This window comes from Vulpes vulpes, chromosome 14 (assembly GCF_048418805.1).
Source record: "Vulpes vulpes isolate BD-2025 chromosome 14, VulVul3, whole genome shotgun sequence".
Classification (NCBI taxonomy): Eukaryota; Metazoa; Chordata; class Mammalia; order Carnivora; family Canidae; genus Vulpes; species Vulpes vulpes.
In genome coordinates, this window is record NC_132793.1 from 55,907,130 (window position 1) to 55,930,811 (window position 23,682).

Here is a 23,682-nt window from a genome sequence, read left to right on the forward strand (position 1 = left end):
GTGTGTGGCCCGATAATTACAATTATGCAAAGACACCAAAGAATACTAACTGGAAGAGACAATGAACAAATGAGAACAATCTTACTAGGTTACTGGAATAAAAATGACTTAAAACCTTTTTAAACTTCATGTTATAATGTTAGCTCAACGTCACTTACTTTGAAAAGCTACCACAATGTACAGAATGCCACTTCATCAGAGTTCACTCTGAGACTGTATTCGCACGGAAAGCGTCCGTCTCCAGTCCTTTATACTCCAAAGTTAATGAAATTCTTTAAGCCCCCTAAATTAAAGCCTCCCACTCAATGCCACCTCAGGCTCATTTATGAAGCCACCATTGTTTGCCTTTCCTATCTTCCCCTTTAACTATCTCATCCCGCCTCAGCCTGATTCTGTTCCTTTTTGGCCACAATAACACACCACCATCTACTTCCTCGGATAAAAAGTCTCCTAGGATGCCAAATGTCTCCTGTGGTTTTCTCATGGGATTTGCAAGTTGTTTTTTAATGGTGAGATTCTTTTCAGGGTGATTTCCTATTGTGGGAGTGTGCGTGCCCTGGATTGTGAAAGTGTCCCAATGGTGAGTTTCAGCATTTGCATCTTTTTGTGGATTTGCAAAGCTTTTCCAGACAAGGAGTAGTAATGAGAGTTTACAATTCCAGTTTGCACAGTGTCAGAGCCCCTCTTTCCTGCTGTCTTTTATGAATGGAGCCCGGCTCCAGCGACTTGCCATGCATACAGTTTGCAACCTCAGTCCCTCTCATACTTCCTCAAGAGTACCCTTTGCTATATATAGCTCATGCTGATCGAATAAATTATCCCTGAGAAATCGGGGATTGAGGTACCCTTTAAGTCCCTCAGACAAAAAGACTTCAACCTTGATTTAGCGGCTGATTTCTTTTGTTTCTGGTACCTTCTGGTTTTAACATCTTGCTTTTGAGCTGTTACATGCTTTTCCAAAATAAATATTTTATCCAGAATTTTTAAGTGTTTGGAATTTAAGAGTTAATTACTCATTCTGCCAGTAATTCTCTGTGTAGCTTGAGAGCACTTGGTCCCCAAAAGATAGTAAATTCCTGGACGAATGCTAGCAGGACTTCTCATACCACTGGGGCTTAGCACAGTAATGGGTTTATAATCCGCATCCAGCACACAGTTGGTGAAGAAATGCCTTTCTCAGATGACTGTGAGAAAAGCATTTGATAAATTATGGGGTTAATGGCCAGATTAATGATGTAAGCCTTCCAAGGGTATTTGCATTTTAAAAGAGGCTATCTATGTGTCTGGCAGGGAGTTCATTGAGCTTTCTCAATGATTTTCGCCATATGATCTCCACTGTTGACATTTCAGACACTGTATCTAGCACGTAGGTGAAGATTTTGAAGAGATAAGCTCCTCCCAAATTCCCATCCCTTACTTAGCAACCCACTTTTCTGCCTCCTGGCACAACTCAGTAATATGAGGTCATCTGATTACATGGAGTAACTCTAGTTTTTTAGGGATGATTTTTTTTTTTGTCAAAATGAGTTATAACCATGTTATGATGGTATCAGGTCTACTGTTTCTCATACAACAAGACAGATACATATTTGTGGTTGCAGTATAGGTCAGAATATAGAGGGCAGAGGGTAACAATGAAAAGAAGTTTCTTAGAATCGCATCATCATAGGCTGTAAAAAGGGCTGAGAACCTCAAAGATCATTTTACAGAATAACTGCAGCTGTCCATTTAAACCACCAGACAAGGTAACAATGCACAGGTAGTAGAAATATAACATATTCCACACACTCAAAGATTTCCTATTAGTCATCTGCTTTCACACGATTGACAGTACTCCAACATCAATAAACTGGGTATAATTTGTTTCTTGTTCTTGCTGTAAAACATTTCTATGACTATATTCTATACTGTTTAGGCTAATATATAGTTTGCATTTACAATATCAACTATTATCTAGGAGTAAATGCACTCAGGGTAATACGTGAAAGCTACTAAATATTCTCGAGGAGATAATTCTAAGATTATAATTATAATTTCAACTGCATGAACAGTCAGTTCCTTAAAAGAGCATCTGGGGAGCAAGGAGGAGTAGTGATGGACATCAGTACCACTAATTCTTATTTTAGTTATGCCCATCTAAGTACGTTAGTGTTCAAAAAGGAGGTAGATGTTGCATATGGCTTATTAGAAACTTTCAAAAAGGTTTCTAAGTGATCAATAAAAAATCAGGTACACAAAACTGTTTTGAGTTATAGCATTTGGGACTCCCAGGTCTTGTTTTCCTATAGAACAAATTAGCCTTTCTACATACAGTGACAGTCTTTATTATCTGGCCTCCAGTTTCTTCACATCCGCAATGTTGTTTTGGTAATACAGTGGTAAAAACCTATGTTCTTTCATCCTGGCTCACCTCTCCTTAATTTTCTTTTCCTTTCACTTTTCCATCTAACCATCCATTCACCTTTAGCACTGAGCATTCTATTCAATTTGACCAGTTTGAGAAAAAACTACAGTTTCTTAAAGTAGCAAAACGCTTTCAGAAAGCACATTGGTTTTTTTTTGTTTAAATCATCTTTTATATTTCAAGTACTCGTGAAGCACGTCACATAGGATGAAAAGTAGCCTACTTTCTTCAAGATACATCCTTGTAAGGGCTTTAAGATGGGTACCTAAACCATACATCCATTATCCTACCAGGATCACACAATTGTGTCATTCACACAACACATGACAGGAGATGGATGGGTGGGAGGGCAACCCTCATTTTGTTAAATACTGTGGTTTTTTTTTTTTTTTTTTACACTGCTTTAAGAAGGAATGTTTTGTCTTATTTTAAAGATTTTATAAATGGATAAGATGCCAAAATAACCTTGATTTTTTTCTTTTCTTTTTCTTTTTTTTTTTTTTTTTTGGTTTGTCAGAATGTTACTAGGCAGACTGTTCCCGTGGCAACAAAAGCAACCATGAAAGACTATTGGGAGCTGTCTTGAACATCCTTGACTGCAAAAATGCTGAAATGCCATTGAAAACAGAGGCCTGGTTGACATTTGGACTATATACAACTCCATTACAACAAAAGAACACAAATAATGCTTCAAATTTATTCTTCCTTCTGCAGTTTACCAAATTACCATTTCATTTGATTCTGACAACACTGGACTTTAGGCAAATGGCATTATTAACTTCATTTAAAAAATACTGTGTTAAGAAAACAAAATCTTCTTTTCTTCCTCTTCCTTCTCTTCTTTCTTGTCAAAGAAGAGTAAGAAAAAAAGAAGTGATACTCCATTTGAAAATGGAGAAATCACATAGAACAGAGATATAAACTGTCTTCAACAAAACTAGAAAACATGACTTTATGAGAAAGAGCTGACAAATGAAATACAGGTCTAACAGGAAGATGCCTGGAGAGGCTGCTTCTATCTGCAGCATCTCAAAGTCATCAGACCCAAAGACTCCAACATTGCTGGCATCTTCTGAAGGACACAACCAATTTCTTGTCTGAAACAATGGAAATGGGGTGAGCACCAGCAATCGGCAGTTTTCTGCATCCCGCCTGGTGCCACGGAATGGCAAGAGAGGCAAGGCCAAAGGAGGAAACACAGACATGTCACTTCCAAGAAGCTGTCTGTGGATGAGACAGGAGTGCAGCAAAGAGGCTCCAAAGGGGCATGGCTCTGCGGTTGTCAATTATTGTTTGCTGGAGAGAATAAAAGGCTAAAGCAGCTGTCACAGAACCACAGCTCTGTTCTAAGTAGCTCCTCTATTACCCAGGAAGAACTGTCAGTCCAAAATACTGCACTACCTGCCATATGGATGTGTAGCAAAGAGGTCAGCCAGAGAGAAACTTATTTCAAGATGAGTGATAAATGAAAACGAACCTGCATGGTACTTGCACAGACATGCCAAGAAAAGGAGGATAGGAACAGGAGAAACAATAGCAGATGAAACCATTGTTGACAAAACCATTCAACAGAAAAAAATGAATCCACTGAGCATATGAAATATAGGAATAGATAGATATATACTGTCATAACTCAACTTAGGGCAACAAAAAGTTTACCCGGAAGTAAGATGTGATCAGAAACACAACCAAAGGAAATGCAATAGGAGTTAACAGAGTTCAGGAAAGAAATGGAGAAGTCATCCCCCAAACAGATGCCACACCAGAGGGAGTACAAAAGAGGCAAGCGAAACTGAGAGAAGGCCAAGAGGGCATATTGTGGAAATGATTTCATCTTGATTAATCAGGGGTTCAAAATACGGCATTTAAATGGATAACCATGTAATAATGGCATAAAATATTTATGGGTATAAAACTAAACACAAGGAGAACCAAGGTAATAATAAAACTGCTCTAAAGGAAAGGCAGAAAAAAGTATACTAATTGGACACTGCTCATAGCAGGGAGTCAATAGCATCTAAAAAATGAAATACATAAATCAAAATTACAGTTAAGAAGAAAACCACTAGTGGAACAAAGGGAACTATTGCAAACACAGATAATATAATGAAATCGCAGTGTAGGGTCTACTGTTGATTACTCACCCTTTATTCATCCCTCAACTCCTCTTTCTAACAGAACCTTAATTTTGGGCATATGTCATCCTTTCTTCATATGCTCATGTGCTTAAAGGAGGGCTTCCTAACTTGGAGTGATTCTGCTTCTCCAGGGGATCTGGCAATGTCTAGAGACACTTCTGACTCTTTGTGTGTGTGTGGGGTAGTTATTGGCCTTTAGGCTAGAGACCAGGATGAGGAGACTGACTTTAGGCCAAAATTCTATGTATAATCTTTCAGGCCTTATCATGGGCAATTACAAAAGCTTTGCGTGGTAGGCTTTATGAGGGAAAGCTATCTTTTCCACATAGTCTTGAAGGGAGTTATAGTCAAGGACTCAGGACACCAAAGGCCACCATATCTGCATTCTATCTGCATTCCTAGCCCTGACACCTCCATCCACAGGCCTCCTTCTCAGGGACCTTGGCTAAGGCCATGTGCAGGTGTCTCCACTGAGACCTTCCTACTGGGCAGAAGTCTTGGCCAAGGTACTTGTCTCCACAGTTTTCTGCACTTGTAGCCTTTCTTTCTCTCCCTGTCCCTAGTTCCCTGGGTTCACAAAATCACAGGAACCTTTTGCTCAGGGCTCCTCAGCAGTGAGACAGTTTCCTCCATCTGCATTGCATGGCATTGGATTGACCCTTGCCAAGTGCCGTTCGGTGTGGGGGGTGGGGTGGGGCAAGGGGGAAGGAAGGACAGTAGGAGCCAGTACTACTTTTCCTTATGGCCTCTTGCTTATATTACCACAGTAAGTAATCAGAGACTTGATTATTTTCACTTTGGCCCATTGTCTTAATTGACTACCTCAACTCTTGCAGCTTAACAGAGGAATATCGCGAAACACCCTACTATGCACAGAATAGCCTTCCACAACAAAGCATTAATTGGTCCAAGCTAACCACAGTGCCGAGGCTTTTGGGGGAACTTAACCCCATCATCAGCTCCAGAGCCAACAAACCTATGGAATTCTCCTAGAAAATGTTATTCATCCAGGAGTGGATAGATGACCAAATGAGTTTGGCCCCATCACATTGAAATAAAAGATTTACTATTGTTAAGGGAGAATTTTCCTCAAGTTTTGTTGTGCTGGACTCGAACAAGGGAACATATAACTCTGACTACCACAGGCAGCCATTTTGCAAACATGAGGGAAAACAGCTTTGGGATAAAGCTTGTACTATGCTATAGGTGTGAGGGAGAGAACCTGGGTCCCCAATGACAGTATGACTCAGAGTACTGTGGCTGGAGCTCATTCCACCACAGAAACACCTAATAAACTTCCTTATGGGGGATCCCTGGGTGGCTCAGTGGTTTAGCACCTGCTTTCAGCCCAGGGCGCGATCCTGAAGTCCCAGGATCGAGTCCCACCATCAGGCTCCCTGCATAGAGCCTGCTCCTCCCTCTGCCTGTGTCTCTGCCTCTCAGTCTCTCATGAATAAATAAGATCTTTTAAAAAATAAATAAATAAACTTCCTTATGATTTTAAGTTTCAACTGGAGTTTTTCTTTCTTGCAATGAAAAGTATTCTTTTACAAAAAGATTAAAAACAAAAGCAATAAAGATAGAAAGCATTAACCTAAAAGCAAAGATGTATTCCATATAAAAAGACTACACTGATGTATGAAATAAGAGGAATCCTAAAATTGAATCACAAAGCAAAACTTACTATATGCTATTTAAAATATCTAAACAAAGTGACAAAAATATAAAAAAAATCCAGGGATGGATAAAGGTGTGTCAAAGCAAATGCAAGCTACAATAAAACGTTAAGTCATATCTTAATATCTGACATTTTAAATTGCAGGGCAAAAATGTCCAATGGAACACACAACACCAACAAAAGATGTTAAAGGGATAAACATTGGAAGTCTAGCTAGCGGTCATGAATTCATATGTGACAGAAAACACAGCCACGTACAACATAGAAAAAAATAAAAATCAGACAAAAAAGAAGAAAATATCTAGGTGGGAAGTTTCATTTACCTCTCTCTCAAGTCATGAATAAGCACATGGCCCAAAGGAAAGTTACAGAAAATCTAAAAAATAATCGAGGAATAATTTATATATGGTATAAAATAATAGACCTTAAATAGTTCTCCATTCTCTGAAAACAGAGTAGATCTTCAAAAAAAATTGACCCATATAAAGAAAACTTCACAAGACAACAGTCTGGTACCCATGATTCTATACAAAGGGAGAGCTGTTTCTACTTGGGACTCCTTAGGACAAGCGACTCCTTTAAGAAGGAATAGAAAAATTGTCCCCATGGGTAAGAATGCTGCTGGTGGTGATGGCTCTAGGGACAGTTTATGAGAATCAGAGGGGAGAGAGGGAACTGCTGAGCCATCACAGAAGTGATCCCAACAGTTTACACTGTCCAGATAAGCCAAGGATTAAATGATGTCATATTAATGAACACTACATGGAAAGCAAACTTTGATAAGCACAAAAGAAAACACTGAGGACTTTCCATTAAGGTACAAACACAAGACAAAAAAGTAAAATCTTAGGTCAAACTGGCATGAAATTAGGTAAGAGTGGACATGCAGAAAGTCAGCAAAACCTGGAAGGGAATCTGGGTAATACTGTTCAAAACAGACTTTTGTCTAAAGAGTTTCAATTAAGTATTTCTTGAAGAACTATACATTTAATTTTTCTCTTAATTGCCATTTATTGCCCTTTTGCTGCATGTATATAGTAAGCACCCTGTTACAAGTTCTTTGTCCCTTTACAGCTTCTCTTCTGCCTCCGTTTCCTGGTCAAAGGAAACATGAGATAAGCTGTTCAGCATATTTTTTTCCTTAACCCAAGGCTGGTAAAACACCTCCTAAAATATTTCCTGGTGTTGAGGATGGATTATGAGAACTCAATAGAACCAGAGCAGCAAAAGCTAACAGCACAACTTCAAGGGCAAGGTTAAGTCTGAGTTCAGATGTATGATTAAGGATGGAAAGAATGAATAATGTGCTATGAAGACTAACATCCTAGAATGTCTGGGCCGTTCCCCAAGCTGTGCTTTCTCATCTCCTTGCTGGTTGGAGGACTAGGCCACAAGAAGCAATTTCTTCCAGTATTTAAAACAGATGAAAAACATATCTTCCGGAGATAGAATCATGTAAGAAACAGATGGTTCAAACTTCCACTAAACAGTGATAACTATCATTTCTTGCTCTTATGTATAAGGTTTTTTGTTGTTTTAGAAAATGACTCAAAGATTCTTTCAAATCAGACCGTCCAGTCTACACAAAGATATTACTGAGTTTAGTGACTACAGTGAAATCATAGTTCTTATGTAAGAATGGAAAAAGTGAGCTCCGTTGAACTTTTCTAGTTGATTCCTAGGGAACATATTGCAATGTGTGCGGCCAACAGTAAGTTTTATTTCACATCTAAGATAGCATTATGTTTAATACTCAAATAATTTTTTCCTTTATTTCTACTTTGAAAGCTAAAAGGAAAGAGATAAGGAATAGGAATAAAAAATAATCTGCCATTTAAGCCAATCTCTGATTCTGGAAATAAAATATTTAATTCAGTTCCACTTAAAAAATAAAAGTAGTTTCTTACTCCCACACTGAGCACATTAACATTTTCACATACAGAAAGCTTAGGTACATTCAACTGTTTACAAGACATGTCTCCATATAATACAATTACATTCACGTGAAGTATACAAACTTATATAGTTGTATATAGTTTGTGACTTCTGTATCTGGTACCTCTTAAAACTAACATATAATATGCTTATTTTCAAAAAGTCAATTCATAGATGATGATCTAAAGCTAGGAGAGTCTTCTGAAGAATTTTAATAGTTGTGTTCATACGAGAATTCAGTAATTTCCTAAATGTAAGCTTCAAACTAAAACTTTAGCAATTTAAGTTACCCGACTGGCAATGTATGGAATTCTTATCAGGTTGTACTGTTTGGTTTACAGTTTAAGTCATTTCAAGGGGCTTATAATTATTTGTACATTAGGGGGAAAAAAGCACCAAGTATAATAAATACCTTTTTTTCACATCATGGATGAAATCACAAAACAATGATCTCAATTTCCTTTCAAAATCTAATCATTTGAAAAGAGCATTTACTTCAAATGTTCAGTCTTTAAGCTTTCTTAGTGAGATCAACAGATATACTAGAGATAAGAATGGAAATGCTAAAAAGAGGTGCTATACATAATATCTACTAACTACAGAATTCAGACATTCTTCTTACAATGATGACATTCATTTTTGAACTGATTTCCTTAGATCTAAAAAGAACTCTGAAAATAAGTGTAACATTTATAAACTTGTCAACTGTATCTCTTTAAAAAAAACAAACAACAAAACTAAAGATGTCTTTCTCCCCAATACATGAAGCAAAATTTTCCTGATGAGCAAAAGCACCTTATGGCAAGGAAATATATAAAGAAAGTATTTTCTACAAATTAATATAGAAATTTATGTGCATAAAGGTGTAGTTATCCCAGCTGTATATGTAATATTTTAAATAAAAACACAATAAAAAAATCTCAAAGCACATATTGAAAAAATAACCCATATGCTAATACTCCAGTTATTAAACATTGCAGCATATATGTAATTCCAACAAAAGGAGGAAAAAACTTTCTAATTTCAATGGTCAATGAAATCTCTTTGGAAATATACTTTAAAAATCTGCAGTAAGTAATCCTATCAAATGCTAACAACCCAAGCTATAGGTTTTTACAGCTAAGATAAAATTCCATGAAAATGAAAGTGTACAGAGAGATTACCTCACAGATTCTTGAGTAAACAGCATTACTGGTGTGACACTGGTACAAGTTAGCCGGGCTTTTCTGTCTTTGTCTTTACCAGGGGCACATGGTAAACCTAACATTAAGAATGACAGACCTTCATCACCATAACTTTTGCTGCTCATTAAATATTAATAAGCATTGTCTTAAACATTTCATTCAAGATCATGAGAAACGTTCCTTACCCAAATATATACAATGAATTCTCTGGACTTAACATATTTTAAAATGAATACAGAGATGTATACGGAAAAACATAAATTATTACTTGCTTTGACAGTTTTCAGTCAAGGTTTATTATGTGTCCTTTTCTACTGAACACGTGATTTTTATATGTTTAAGGAGTTCCAGCTTCTGCTAAGGTTTCATTTCTTTTTCCCAGTGTTTTTTTTGTGTTCATGCATTTCTGTTTTGCCAGTTACACTCTTTTTTCGAGATGAGGTATTAGGAACAACTGCATTAGAAGGTCCGCTGGTAGCTACACACACAAAAAAAGAAAACTATTGCTTAGATTTTCACAAGCAATTCATGTTCATTTTATTTAAAGATTTTTATTTATTTATTCATGAGAGACATAGAGAGAGAGAGAGAGAGAGAGAGAGAGAGGCGCAGAGACACAGGCAGAGGGAGAAGCAGGCTCCCTGCAGGGAGTCCCATGTGGGACTTGATCCCAGATCACGCCCATATGCCCAACCGCTGAGCCACCCAGGTGTCCCAATTCATGTTCAAATAATACTGCTAAGTGACAAAATAATTACTTTATAATTGTGATGTAAATGAAACACTGTTAACATTTAAAGGAGCATTTTTAACCTTTTAACTTTTTAGAATTCAACACTAGTACAGAAAAGTAATGTCAATGGGCTGTGCTCACAAAACAAGTTTCTTTTTTCACTCTATAGAGTTTCTGGAAAACTAATTTATTCATCATTTTTAACCACCATCTATTGTGCTAACAATCCTCAAATGTACAGTTCTGTCCTAGGTCTTTCCCCCTACTTCATGATCTATATATCCTGTATATCCTGCTAGAAATCTCCGTACAGACAACTGACAGGAAACATAAACTTCATATGTTTAAAACTGAACTCATCATTTTCCTATAAACAGCTATTTTCTCCTCTATCTCTTATGTCTCTAATTAAAAAGTCCAAAGGTTAGGAATCTATAAACATTCTTGACTTAGAATTCATCTTTCTGTATCCAAACCAAAGTCAAGCCATAATGAATCATTAGAAAATTATTCTAAGCCAGGTTACACTTCTGGTCGGATGGGAAGCTTCTGTCAGACCAATTCTGCAAATAACAAGTATAAACTCTGGATAAAATATGAAAAACAACTATTTGAAGACAATGAAGAGTAAACAAAAGGAGGTATATACCAGAGAAAATCAACACTTGGAAGAAGAGAGCCCATGCTCAGTCCTCCCAACACACACACTTTAAAAAAAGCTTTTGGCCTTAAAAAATAGGATGGGCTGCCTGAGTATCTCAGTTACTTGAGTGTCTGATTCTCGTTAGGCTGTGATCTCAGGGTTTGTGATCACGTTGGGCCCCGTGCTGGGTGCAGAGCCCGCTTGGGATTCACTCTCTCTCCCTTTCCCTTTGCTCTTTTCCCCACCCTGCCCCCTCCCTTGCTGGCAGCTCACAAGCTCAATCTTTCAAAAAAAAAAAAAAAAAAAAAAAGCTTTTGGCCTAAGGACAGTATCCAGAGTATCCAATTCACACCATGGGCAATGACTAAAACTCCAACATAAAACTCATTCTTAGTAGCACTAAGAATCAGAAGTATTGGAGCAACTATAGCTGCTGGATAGTTAGGTGGGAGATGCCAGAAAGGGAGAGCCCCCAATTCCTTGCATACACTCTGATCACACTTATGGCATTAGCAGGGTAAGCTCCAAGAAATCCAGCTGAAGCTAAAAGAAATGAGGTGAAATCTGAGCTGCCAATGACTTTAAGGGACACAGTTTTGCAATCTGAGTTCAGCCAAGGTTAACTCTTTGCTTTAAAAGAACCCAAACAATTCCATACTCTTGGGAGAAACAGAACAAAAATAACAATCTGTAGTTTATACAACATCTCATTCAAAATGTCTAGGATGCAATCCAAAATTACTCAATGTATGAAACAACAGGGAAACATCTTTCTTCTTGAGAATGGATAAATTGATAGAGACCAATCCTGAGATCAATTACTTACACAAGAATTTTAAAGTACTTGAACTGTACTTTAGAACAAAAGAAAATATTGCTTATAATGAATAATATAGGAAATCTCTGAAGAAAAAAAAAATTCAAAAAATCAAAAAGAATGTCTAAAAGTAAAGAATAAATACCTGAAATAAAAAATCCTCTGATAGGTTAACAGCAGAATGAAGAGGTAAGAGTGGACATCAATCTAGATTATCACCAAAATAAATAAATAAATAAAATTCCTAAGCATGCTTGCCATAGTCAAACTGTTGAAAGTCAAAGATAAAGGAAAATACTAAATATTAAAAAATATTTAAAATATTAAAAGGCAGAAAATAATAATCATTAACCAATTGCATACATAGGGACAGTTCAAATTAACAAAGATTTCTTACTAGAAACAGAGGGAACCAGAAACAGGGGAACAACACCATTAAAGTGCTGATAGAAAAAACTTTTTTCCTAGAATTGTCTATCCAGCAGAACTACCTTTCAGGAATGAAGGTAAAACAATGACTTTTTCAAATACAGCATTATAAGATCTGCATTATAAGAAATGCTAAAAAGATTCAGGCTGAAAGCAAATAGAATCAGATGGAAACAAAGACTTGTTAGGAAAAGGAATAAAAACTGTTGGCTAACGTGTGGATAAATAAAAGACTTTTCTCTTCTTAATTTCTTTAAAATACACATGACTGTTTAAAGCAAATATTCTAACACTGTATTGTAGCCTTTATAACATATGTGGAAGTAACACACGTGTGTTAAGGATGAGAGGAGAGGAAGGTAAACGAACCTATAGCTGCAAGGCTTCCACATTTTACTTTGAAAAGTATAAAATTATCTCTAAGTAGGCCATGAAAAGTAAGAGATATATATCTACAGCTACCAGTAAAAGAATAGTGCAAAAAGATAAAGCTAAAAAGTTAATAAGTAAAATAAAGTACTAAAAATACAGAATTAATACAAAACAAGGCAGGAAAGAATAAAAGAAAAACAACCAGAAGGTATAAACAGAAAATATAATAAACCAATAGCTCTAACCCAACCATATCAATAATTACATTGTTAATGAAATGTAAACGTTGCAACTATAAGGCAGATAGTGTTAGAATGGGTTTCTTAAAAAGCCAAATATATGTTGCCTACAAAAAAATATCCCTTAAATACAAAGACACAGATTGGAAAAATATTCCATGCATACAGTAAGTGTAAGAAATGTGAAGTAGCAAGATTAAATAAACTTTAAGACAAAGTCTTACTAAGAATCAGAGGGAAATTTCAGGATGATAAATGGGTCAATACATTAAAAAGTCTTATCAAATATATATGTACATAAGAAAAAAGCTCCAAAGCACAGAACAAAAACTGACTGAATTAAAGGTCTGCATTTAGACATATAACTCCACAGCTGTGAGTGGAAACTGCTCTGTAAGCAGCTGATACAACCATCAGAACTTCTCCTTCCTTGCACGTGTTCCCACCCCTCAAAACGGTAAAGACAAAAGGATCTGAATAAGATTATCAGCAATTCTAACCTAATGGGTACTGATAGAACATTATATCAATGAACTATGGAACAAAAGTTCTTTTTTTAGTCCCCTTGTTACATTTAAGATGTACCAAGTCCAAACGGAAGCCATAAAAAAAAGTTTCACATGTAAAAGACTGAAATCATACAGCGCATGTTTTGTAACTGCCACGCAATGAAATAAAGAATTGTTAACGAGATATTCGAACCTCCACCTCTAAATATTTCAAAATTAACCAGTGTGTTTCTAAATGCTCCATCACTCAAATAATAAATTACAAATTAGAAAATATTTTTAACTGCATGAGAATGAAAATAAAATGTTAACTTTTGTTGAGATGTACTTAAAGGGAAACTTGTAGCTTTAATGTTTATATAAGGGAGAAGCAATGTCTAACAAAAAGTGATTTAAGAAACTAGAAATAGAGGATAAAAGTAAACCCAAATTAGTAGAAGGAAGACAATATTAAAGAGCAGAAATCAGTGAAATATAAAACAAACAGAAAAACAAACAGCAAAAATCTAGTTCTTTGAAAACATCAACGGAATGGATAAAACCCTAGTGAGAGTAGTGAAGAAAAAAAACCAGAACACAAATTATCAGTACATTCATTAAAAGGATAGTAAAGCAATGAGAAAGTTGACAACCTAGATAAAATAAACACGTTCCTTGAAAAATACAAATTACCAAAGCCGTCACTAAAATGAAACAAAATTAATTCTATCAAAATTTAAGAAATACCTAACAAAAACTCATTCAGAAAATAGAAGAAAACCTCCCAAATCATTTTATGAGGCCAGCATCAACCTGATACCAAAATCTGGAAGACATTACAAAAACAAAAAACAAGAAAACAAACCAAAAATCCAACTACAGACCAATCACTAATCTTTCACAAATGCAGGTGCCCAAATCCTCAAAGTCAAACTGAATTCAGCAACATATACATAAATTATTCATCATGACCAAGTAGGGTTTATTCCAGGAATGCAAGACTGGCTTAAGTTGTATTTGAAAAGTCAAATATATTATTATTTCCTCTTTATTATTAAAAAATGCTTATGAAATAATGCATTTATTATGTGTCTAATATATAGAGAACTGTGATTCAAAGCGTATTCAAATCCTAGATCTACCAATTACTAGCTCTGTGAACAAGGATAAGTCATAACCTGTCTACAACTTTTTCATCCCTAACAGCATGGCCATGAGGCATGTTTAGAAATATAAGAGTAAAAAAGCACTTTGTGGCATAAAAAAAACTATACAAATGTTAACTTTGAGTTGTGTATGGAATGAATATACCACAACTTATATTTAAGATACTTTTTCAGTTGTCTGTACCTGCATATTCTGATTATTTAGAATGTACTAAGTTTAAATATATTTAAGATATTGCCTGTAACTCATAAGGCCTGATAATCTGACAGAGCTGTAATCAGGTATCAATAATCAAGTCAGCAGTACAGCGTCATCAGAGTTCTTGTTTTGGTAATCATATAAATATATCACCAGTGGAGGGGGCTGGGTTGGGTCTTGAACATAGGCAGTAAGGGGAGAATATTTTAGAAGAAGAAAAATGACAGGGATTTATTTGGAGAGAAGTGAACAGTTTGGCAACACTATAGCAACAACGGCAGCTAACATTTAGTGAGTGTTTACCACATATGTCAAGTGCTTTATATATATTATTGGATTCATTTCTGATAACCTTTAAGAGACACTATTACCCTGATTTTATGACTATGAAACTGACGATCAGAGAGGTTAAGTAACTTACCCAAGGTTAAATAGCTAATAAGTAGTAGAGCTGAGATTTTAATCTAGGTTCCTCCCACTCCAAGCACAAACTCTTAACCAAGAGAATATATGAGAGCAGTAACATGAGGAAAAGAATTAAGAAATTTCCAGCGAGGATACAGTCAAAACCTCAGAGCTATCTAGAATTCTCTGAAGAATAAAAGTATAGGGTAAGAAAAAAGTCAACAGTTGAATGTCCTTGTTTGGCACAGGAACGTAGGATGAAGAAGGACCATCAAACAAGAGTAGAAGAATCAGATAAATGGAAAGAACACCAAGACAGAGTGCATTGTGGAAGTTATAATGAGATAAGAGAAAAAAAAAAAGAATGAGATAAGATTTCAGGGAGGATCAATAACACAATCAAATATATCAAAAAATAAAAATAGAAAAAAGCTGGGGTGTGTGCCTGGCTCAGTTGGTAGAGCGTATGACTCTGGATCTTGGGGTTGTGAGTTCCAAGCCCCAGGTTGGGTATAAAGATTACTAAAAAATAAAACCTTAAAAAAAAAAAAAAGAAAAAAACAGAAAAAAGTTGACAAAAGACAGTTGAATTTGATATTCACATCATTAGACTGAGAATAGAGAAGTAAAACAATGTAAAGAGGGACGCCTGGGTGGCTCAGCAGTTAAGCATCTGCCCTCAGCTCAGGGCGTGATCCTGGGGTCCTGGGGTCCTGGGGTCGAGTCCCACATTGGGCTCCCTGTGGGAAGCCTGCTTCTCCCTCTGCCTATGTCTCTACCTCTCTCTCCGTGTCTCTTATGAATAAAAACAAAATCTTTAAAAAAAAAACACTGTACAGAAAGAAAAAAAAAATCATACGACTAAAATAATGCCTAGGCTCAAAAGAAAAGCAAAAAGAGTTCATAAGTTAGTTTGCAGAAAAGTATGACTATGAAATATATTAAATTAACAGATACAAGGGTGGGGGAGATAATTAAGAGAAAAAATATAAATACATCAATATACTACAATAACAGTTTTTACCTCTAAGAAGTATAATGATCCTTCTTAAAAACAGATTTTAAACTCAAAACACAAGCTATTATTATTCCTCCAATTGCTATACAGAATCCACAAATTCACACATACTCCTAACCTGGCTTGCTGCTTGCTTTCGTACTCTTTAAGGTAGCTGGTGGTGTTGGGAGGATCTTTGCAGGTGTATATGTATTTAAAGATATTTTTCTTCTCATTACTGGACTGGTACGTGAAGCTGTAGAGGCTGAAAAAAAAAACAACAACCCAGATATGGCAGTTCAATAATTTCTTGCTAAATCCTTACATTTTAGAAATTTCTAATTACATATTTAGTGGAGTTATGAATATACATTACAGGAGAAAATAAGACAATGCAAGGTTTATAGAGTAAATTCAGCAAAATCATCTTTCCTATAAAAAGTTCTTGTGTGCTCTTATCCAAATAGATGTTCTGTTTATACTGTAAATTATTAATAAGCATTTAGCGGTATTTACTAAAGGTATGCCAACAAGAAATAGAGCAACAGATATAATTTTATCCTGCCCTGATAGAATCTCAGATGCTTAAGGGATGGCAGAGAGCTGATGGCACAAGTTGTACTGTCTGGTTTAAAAAAAAAAAAAAAAGAAAAGTGTCTCAAATTGTTTTTCTCTTAAAAATATGAAGTAAATATTCGAGGATAGTTCATTTACAAACACTATGGTCTACTAAACTATTATATTTAAGAATAAACTAATAGATTATAAGTAATAAACTGTCTTCCTATATTACTGTTGGGATTTATCTTAATGCAAGGGAATTTTATAGATTTTTTTTCTTCTTTGTAATCAAGTGGGGCAATTAAGAAGTGTAAAAAGAAAAAGCTGGGATAATTCTTAAGTATGAAGTCCTCTGGGGAAGGACAGGCCAGAGCAGGAAGCTCCTGGCATGAGCTTCTTAGTTCCTAACTGAAGGGAGATGAGGAGTCAAGAAAAAACACATTTGCTAGGATGCCTAGGTGGTTCAGCAGTTGAGAGCACCTGTCTTCGGCTCAGGGCATGATCCTGGAGTCCCGGGATTGAGTCCCCCATTGGACTCCCTGCATGGAGCCTGCTTCTCCCTCTGCCTGTGTTTCTGCCTTTCTTTCTATCTCTCATTAATAAATAAATAAAATCTTTAAAAAAATTAGCTAAAACACATTTATTTGCCTACTTTTGCAATTTTGGGGGAGGATCTGATAGCAATAAACAGCATGTCTCTAAAAAATAAATATGTGGGCCAATTATAGCAAATGTGCCTTAGATGGTTGGTATTTATCTACACTGAATGAATATAAATCCCATTGGCAGAAGCTCCAAGTAGTCATTAATGACACAATATGCAAGCGATGAAAAAAAAAATCCCTAAAGTAGCACGTAAAACACTATACCACTACTAAGCTCCTTCCTGCTAGCATATTTTATCCTGTTAACCTCTATCTCTAACTTGTCCAATTAGCATTTCCACACCTTTCCCCCCAACTGATATTGTTAGTCTCCCATTGTAAGTTACTACCAGTTACCACAAAATTGATTTTGTCCTGAGGAAAAAGCCTTTCTGAATGACAGAGCATTAACAGTGTCAGCTTCTTTGTTATAAACAGTACAAAATCAATACAGTTTATATTATAATGCTAATTCCTTGACAATTCAGGGAAGTAAGTATAAATAGTGTAAAAATTCTACAGTTACAGTATAAAATATAGGACTCAGATAATTTTTATTATTATAATTGGCATCTATATTCTTTACTATTCAAAAAGAAGTAAAAAACCATACACTTTAGAAGACCTGGGTTTGCTTGACCACTAACTACTTGATTTCCTCAACGGTATCTAAGCTTTTTTCTTTCAACAGTAAATTTTTCTCAAATGAAATCTTAAATAAAATGATGAAAACTGATACTCTGGTTGAAGCAGCCACAGAGACGTAAGGCCTAACCACTCCACATCCTCTTCCTCATGGAACTTCCAAAAGCTCCTGGCAATACAGACTGAAGACCAATGAACTACATGGACTTAAGCTTTATCCAACTTCTACAAGCTGCGTTAACTGTATTTATATTCTCATCTAATTCCCTTAGTAAGTAATGGAATAAAATTTTAAGAGAGCTAGAGGCCTTGGGGTGCAACTTGCATCCATGATATAGAGAAGAACTAATCTGAACTGGAAAAGGAATTTAATATCCTTCAATTCAACAATATACTTCAATAATACGCTCTGATGAACTGGATTCACTAACCACAGAAATAAAGCCAACATAATGTAATGGAACTACAGAATATACCTTCAGAGATGATCTTTTTGTAAATATTTCACAATTTTCTTTCCAAAAGAAACAGATGTTATTACTGCTATTTCCCTTAAGTCATTTACTGAAAATCTTCTAGAGTCTAAATGGCATTGATATCTATCCTAAGTTCTAATTTAATAGAATCTTTCTTTGATCTGTTTTTTAAGATTATAAATCTTATCTTTGCCCCAGGGAAGCAGTGAAACATCAAGTATAAAGGGGGTAAAGGGTAAATGAGAATGCATTCAGGTTCCCTATTGCATGCTGGGGAGAAGCACTATATCCTATCAGCTAACAAAGAAAGGGAGACGAACATGCTTCGTTTTCCTGACTTTGACTTCATACTGCTCAGAGAAGTTATTTCATCTGGTTATTATCGGTTCTCAGAATCAGAGAGATTCATATGCAAATTTGAAATGAAAACCTACTTCATAAAACCATTCCTAAAAGTATTTTAGAATGCCTAGATATCTCTCCATTACCATTAATGATTCAATGTTGACCTCTGCTACCACAAGTAGGAGAAAAGGGAAGGCTACTAGACTGCAGAAATGCAGGGGGTACCATTCAGACAGCATACAATGTGAACAAAACACTGTATAATAGAATAATACAATGTGACAGCCCAAAAAAGGAGTATAACGGCAAGGAATGGAAGTGGCTTTCTTTCTAAGACCTTGGCTTTCATTCTTCAGAGAAACAGATTTACAGAATGTACTTTATGAAAAGGAGATCAGTATACACTGACAGTTTGTGACTTTCCGAAGATATGATTAGTCCCAGCACCATTCTTAACAGAGCAGAGCATGCTTGCCCCAACCTGATGCTTCCTAAACTGGAAAATCCAATGTGCTGAAGGATCCAACAGAGCTGAGAATGACAGTAGCCACTGGATTTCTCATACCCCAAAACGGTAGCCCTAAAGATTTCCCAAAATGATGTTCCTCACCACAGCACAAACGAATGTTTAAACATGTCACCAAAAACGTGTTTTCTCAAAAGGGAAGTTCTGGCAAGTCTGGGTTTGCAGCTTTCCTTGCAGAGAAAACTTAGCTGTTTCTACACTAATGCAACTCTCTCAAAAGGGAGGTGGGATATGATACACGGTTTCTAAAACTTACTGAGCCATGAATCCCTTTTCTTCACACAATGAATAAACCTTTTCAGAATATTTTCTAAAGAACTTGAAAACCCTTTTGTCCTAATTTGCTCTCTTTAGTTTTTAGTCAAGGGCTTCATCTTATTCAACACCCAAAGGTGTGGGGATGGGCATGTGTGCATGTGTGGGTTACCGATGAATGATATTTTGTAATTTTTAAAAAGTTTATTATAAAATGACACATGATAAGAATGTGAAAAAAAGGCCATGACTCTATATTGTTGACTTCTATTGTTGGGTCTTAGATTTTTCTTTTTCCTTTTGGGAAGGAAAAAGATTTTGAGGAGGAGTCAAGAAATGTGGCACACTGCAAGTAATGCTCCTTTATACCTCCTTCTGTCCTAAAATTCTATTCATTACCACTACTTGAGTTTGTCATAATTCTTCTTATGTTCAGATAATATCTATTGCCACAAAATAACAATAATAATAACAATAATAATAATAAAAATAAAAAATAATAATCCTACAGATTTCAGGGCTCTTCCGTGGAACTTCACTTGATGGAGAAGCAATGGAAGCAAGAAATTCATCCACCTGCTTTAAAGACAGGGCATTGTGAAGAGTCTCTAGAGGACAAATAGATGGCACCATGGAATACAATTCAAAGCCTGAAAAAAAGAAATGAAAAAAATTTGGATAATTAAAAAAAGAATCATTAACTAAGAAGAAAGAAGACCATTGCTTAGAACTGTATGGGTTAGGTCTTTCCAATCTATTACATGCAAACACATGAGATATCTGAAGTCATGACACCAGATGCTATGCGATATGGGGTTGGAACAGGATGTGACAAAGATTTCATTTTAAATGTAATCACATAGTACAGCATGCACACAATTTTATACTATATTTTGGTAAAATCTAAGAATGATACTTAAAGAAAAACCCTGGGGGAAAAACAGAAAACATTATATTGTTTCAATTTTTACTTTAAAAAAAATCAGGTCTACTTGACAGGTGAATTAAGTTGATGCCATGATGTGTCCCTGATGCCAGGATGCTAAAATTAACTTCTTGTTGAAGAATAATTATGTTGTAATTACTTGTGAAGTAGTGATTTAAAATAGCTTTTCTAATCATACCAAGGCCAACAATAAATCTCCTAGTGTGACCTGAAAACAACATTCATTCAATTATGCTGAAAATCAAATTTCAAAACACATTTTACCTACCTTTATTGAATTAACTCAATAATTCTATTGTTGAAATTGCTAGCTGAGTAAAGTCAGGCCAAGTAAAAAGCAATACAAAATACAGACAAATTTGCATTCAACAATGGCACAGAAATACAAAAATTTCATGAAACAAACCATGCACATATATATTAATACCATCAGTGAAACAAAAACCCTTAAATATACAGTTTTTTTAAACAAATAGGATATTGGTTATTTGCTTTTTATAAAAATTGCCTATTTATTTAAACTTTATTCAACTGAATGGCTTTTAAAATTGCTTTCATAAACAACTAAAATAACAAGTCCTTCTGTATCTATTCTTTCCAAAATTCAAACTAATTTTCCTCCAAAGGAAATATTTTTAATACTTAATATTTTATATAAAGGCTAGTATTATTAAATAAAAAAGTAAAAATTAATCAAACTCAAATAGACTGTAAACCCTCTGCTTCAATACGCACGTGCTCATTTTAACAGTGACTGGTATTTACTAAATTTGGGGAGGAAATAGTGACCTGAGAACTGCCTATGTATTGACTGAAGTAGGGAAACTATGGTTAAGAGAGAATCTAATCTTCCTATGAAAATAAAATGAAATTTTATGAAAATAACAAAAAAGTTTATAAAACCAGTATGTTTGATTTTCAGGTGCAAACCAAAGCATGACGGAACATTACATATACTCAAAAACAAAACAAAACAGAAACTATATACCATAACAGCAGCTAAAGCACCTAAAATAAGCATTAAAAAATTAGGCTTGCACAAGTATTACATTTTTTAAAGTACAAGATTCATGCAAATACACGCAAACCCTTTCTTTGCATTACACTAAACTTAATAATGTGATTTTTTTTTATCCTTCCTCAGAATGCTTGCAAGTGTTTTGTGACAACTATTTCCTTGCATTTGCCTGTTAGATATTTTAACAGACAAATAACAACAGAATCAAGTTCTTCTGGACTACATTTTTCCCCCATTTATCTTTAGTAAACTCTGTAATTAATCCACAATGAAAGGGTTAGCGCAGCAATTTAAAAAGCCACCCTGCTGTCATGTTTAGAAGCTATAAAAACATACCACTGGAGCCTAGACATTCCACAGAGGAAACGGACCAGCACCTATAGAGGTGTAGGTGTTCTGCACAGAGGCCCAGAAAATAAGGTAAAGCACTGTCAGAAGATACTTGTTTCACCATGTTCCTTGAACTAAAGATGAAGGGAGGGGTAAGTCCATGATATGTATTAAGATGGAAATAACATAAAAGTTAGGGGAAATAAAAAGTCAAAGAGTCAAATGACAATTCATAGGACAGATAAGACAACACAGAATAAAAGAGAAAAAAATCTTGAAAACTCAAAAGAAACATTTCTAGAGTTGAAAGGAATGCATTTTACATGCATTAAGTCACACGGGTGGAAAACCCACATTTAAAAAAAAAAGTCTTAGCCAAAGGAATATAAAGTTACTCTATTTTCTGTTAAATTTAACCATTTTTTTTAAAGCTTCAGTAAACACAGATTTCTCCTATATAAAATTTGCAATACTGGCTATAAATACAAAAGCATTCCACACAAAAACTATAGTCAGTCTTAAACCTGCAATGTCTCTTCTTAGAATTTTGTGGCTTCTGTTTTTCTTGTGACTTTGGTTTTTCTTCTAAGAGGTTCTTATGCATGTGGGTTCTTTAGAAGCTGCAGCTGTATCAAATAAGGATCTTTCTCTTCAGAAAGTAGCATTTAAAGAGCTACAAAGGAGGGAAAGCACATCAGGCTTTAAGGGCTAAATTTTCTCTTGTTGAGGATGAGATCTTCTTACTTCACCTCCAGGAAATATTTAGTGCACTGTTATTTAAGTGTACTGTTAAAGGATCCAGAAAGGAGGAAAATGACTATAAACTGTGTTTAATCCTTTAGTTTCATATAAGTTTTTCAAAGACTTGACTTGAGTTTTTGAAAGATTTATTTGTAGTTAAAAAGAAAAAAAATCCAGGGATAAAAGTTATCTTCCTTCCAAATAAAAGCAGAAATCTGTATGTTTTCTTTCAAATTCTTTGATCCTCAATTATTTAAAAATGATCTGTAAATACTCCCTCTTGTCCAAGAAGAACAAGTTCTGTGTAAGAAAGCTGTAATAGTGTAACGATTCAGTTTATAAACAATGGCCATGAAACACTTCACTGTTCAGGCTCAGAAATTGAATTTAATTGAACTAGCTTTCTAGATTTTTAGCATAGTCGTCTTCCTATTGTGAGTTCTCCAAATTTTAACAAAAAGTGGTACCAAAAAAAAAAATCGGTTGCTTGACAACAGCAAACCATATTGCTATATGAGAACAAAGTGAATGCTAGATGAAGTTATTGGAGTGCTCCAGACCAAATTGAGTTTTGCTTTAGACAAAGAGCCACAGATATTACACAGTGAAATCTGCATCTCCTGGTTCCCAAGAACTTTTCAAAGACACCTCTCTTTTGGTTATTTGACAAGTGTGGCTGTGTATTTTTATTAAGTAACTCAATAAAACAACCATGTGATCAGAAAACAAATTAGGAAGAAAAAAACATTAAAATGATTAAGAATTAAAAAGAAAACAATACTAATTGTTGTATTTTTAAAATTTGTGTAGACTGATCACTTGAGAAATTAGAAGGGATTTTTAGGTGCCAATTTAATATTAATACTCATCATTGTGATCATTTAAAACTTTGATGAGTGATGTTAAATGATTGTGTAAATTACAACTGAAGAAGGGAGCTAGACAGTATCAATACTTTGGATGAGTAAGTTGGAATTATATGCCAACTGAAATTTAAGAATGGAGAAATGAATGATACTGTATACCCCACAGTTTGAAATAAAAGAAAAATAAAAAAGGATGAAGAAGGGGAGTATCTTTTAAAATAAAAGCAAAACGTACCATTGGTTGGGTGTCGAGCAAATGAGATAGAAAACCTTTTAACAGCAGAACCGCGTGTGGCGTCTGAGAAAGAGAAAAACAGGTACCTGAAATTCGTAATAGCTACCAAAAGAAGGACACTTAAAAAAAGAGGGAAAAAACAAATATATAAGGAGGTTAGAATTAGGTGACATGCAGAAGGGAATGAAAGAGGGTACTGGTTAAAAGTAAAATGGCTTGATGATAGAGGCAAAGTGTTTAATGAAATATACAAAAGAAAGAAAAGCA

General features: G+C 35.2%; 1 protein-coding gene across 26 annotated transcripts in view; it reads right to left on the bottom strand.

Annotated features, from left to right (window-relative positions):
- PPIP5K2 (diphosphoinositol pentakisphosphate kinase 2) overlaps positions 1-23,682 on the bottom strand; it is an 88,799-nt gene that overhangs the window by 5,876 nt on the left and 59,241 nt on the right. For 10 of the 26 annotated variants that reach the window (XM_025992831.2, XM_025992830.2, XM_025992825.2 and 7 more), the window contains 3 exons: positions 19,789-19,929; positions 15,967-16,092; positions 8,066-9,817 (listed from right to left, as the gene is read on the bottom strand). In XM_025992831.2, coding sequence (XP_025848616.2) covers positions 9,705-9,817; positions 15,967-16,092; positions 19,789-19,929 — 380 coding nt within the window. In that variant the 3' untranslated portion in view covers positions 8,066-9,704. Of the gene's footprint in view, positions 1-8,065; positions 9,818-15,966; positions 16,093-19,788; positions 19,930-21,579; positions 21,708-21,954; positions 22,247-23,415; positions 23,479-23,682 lie in introns of those variants that run through there. The other 16 variants (XM_072736653.1, XM_025992826.2, XM_025992820.2 and 13 more) reach the window with 5 other exon arrangements.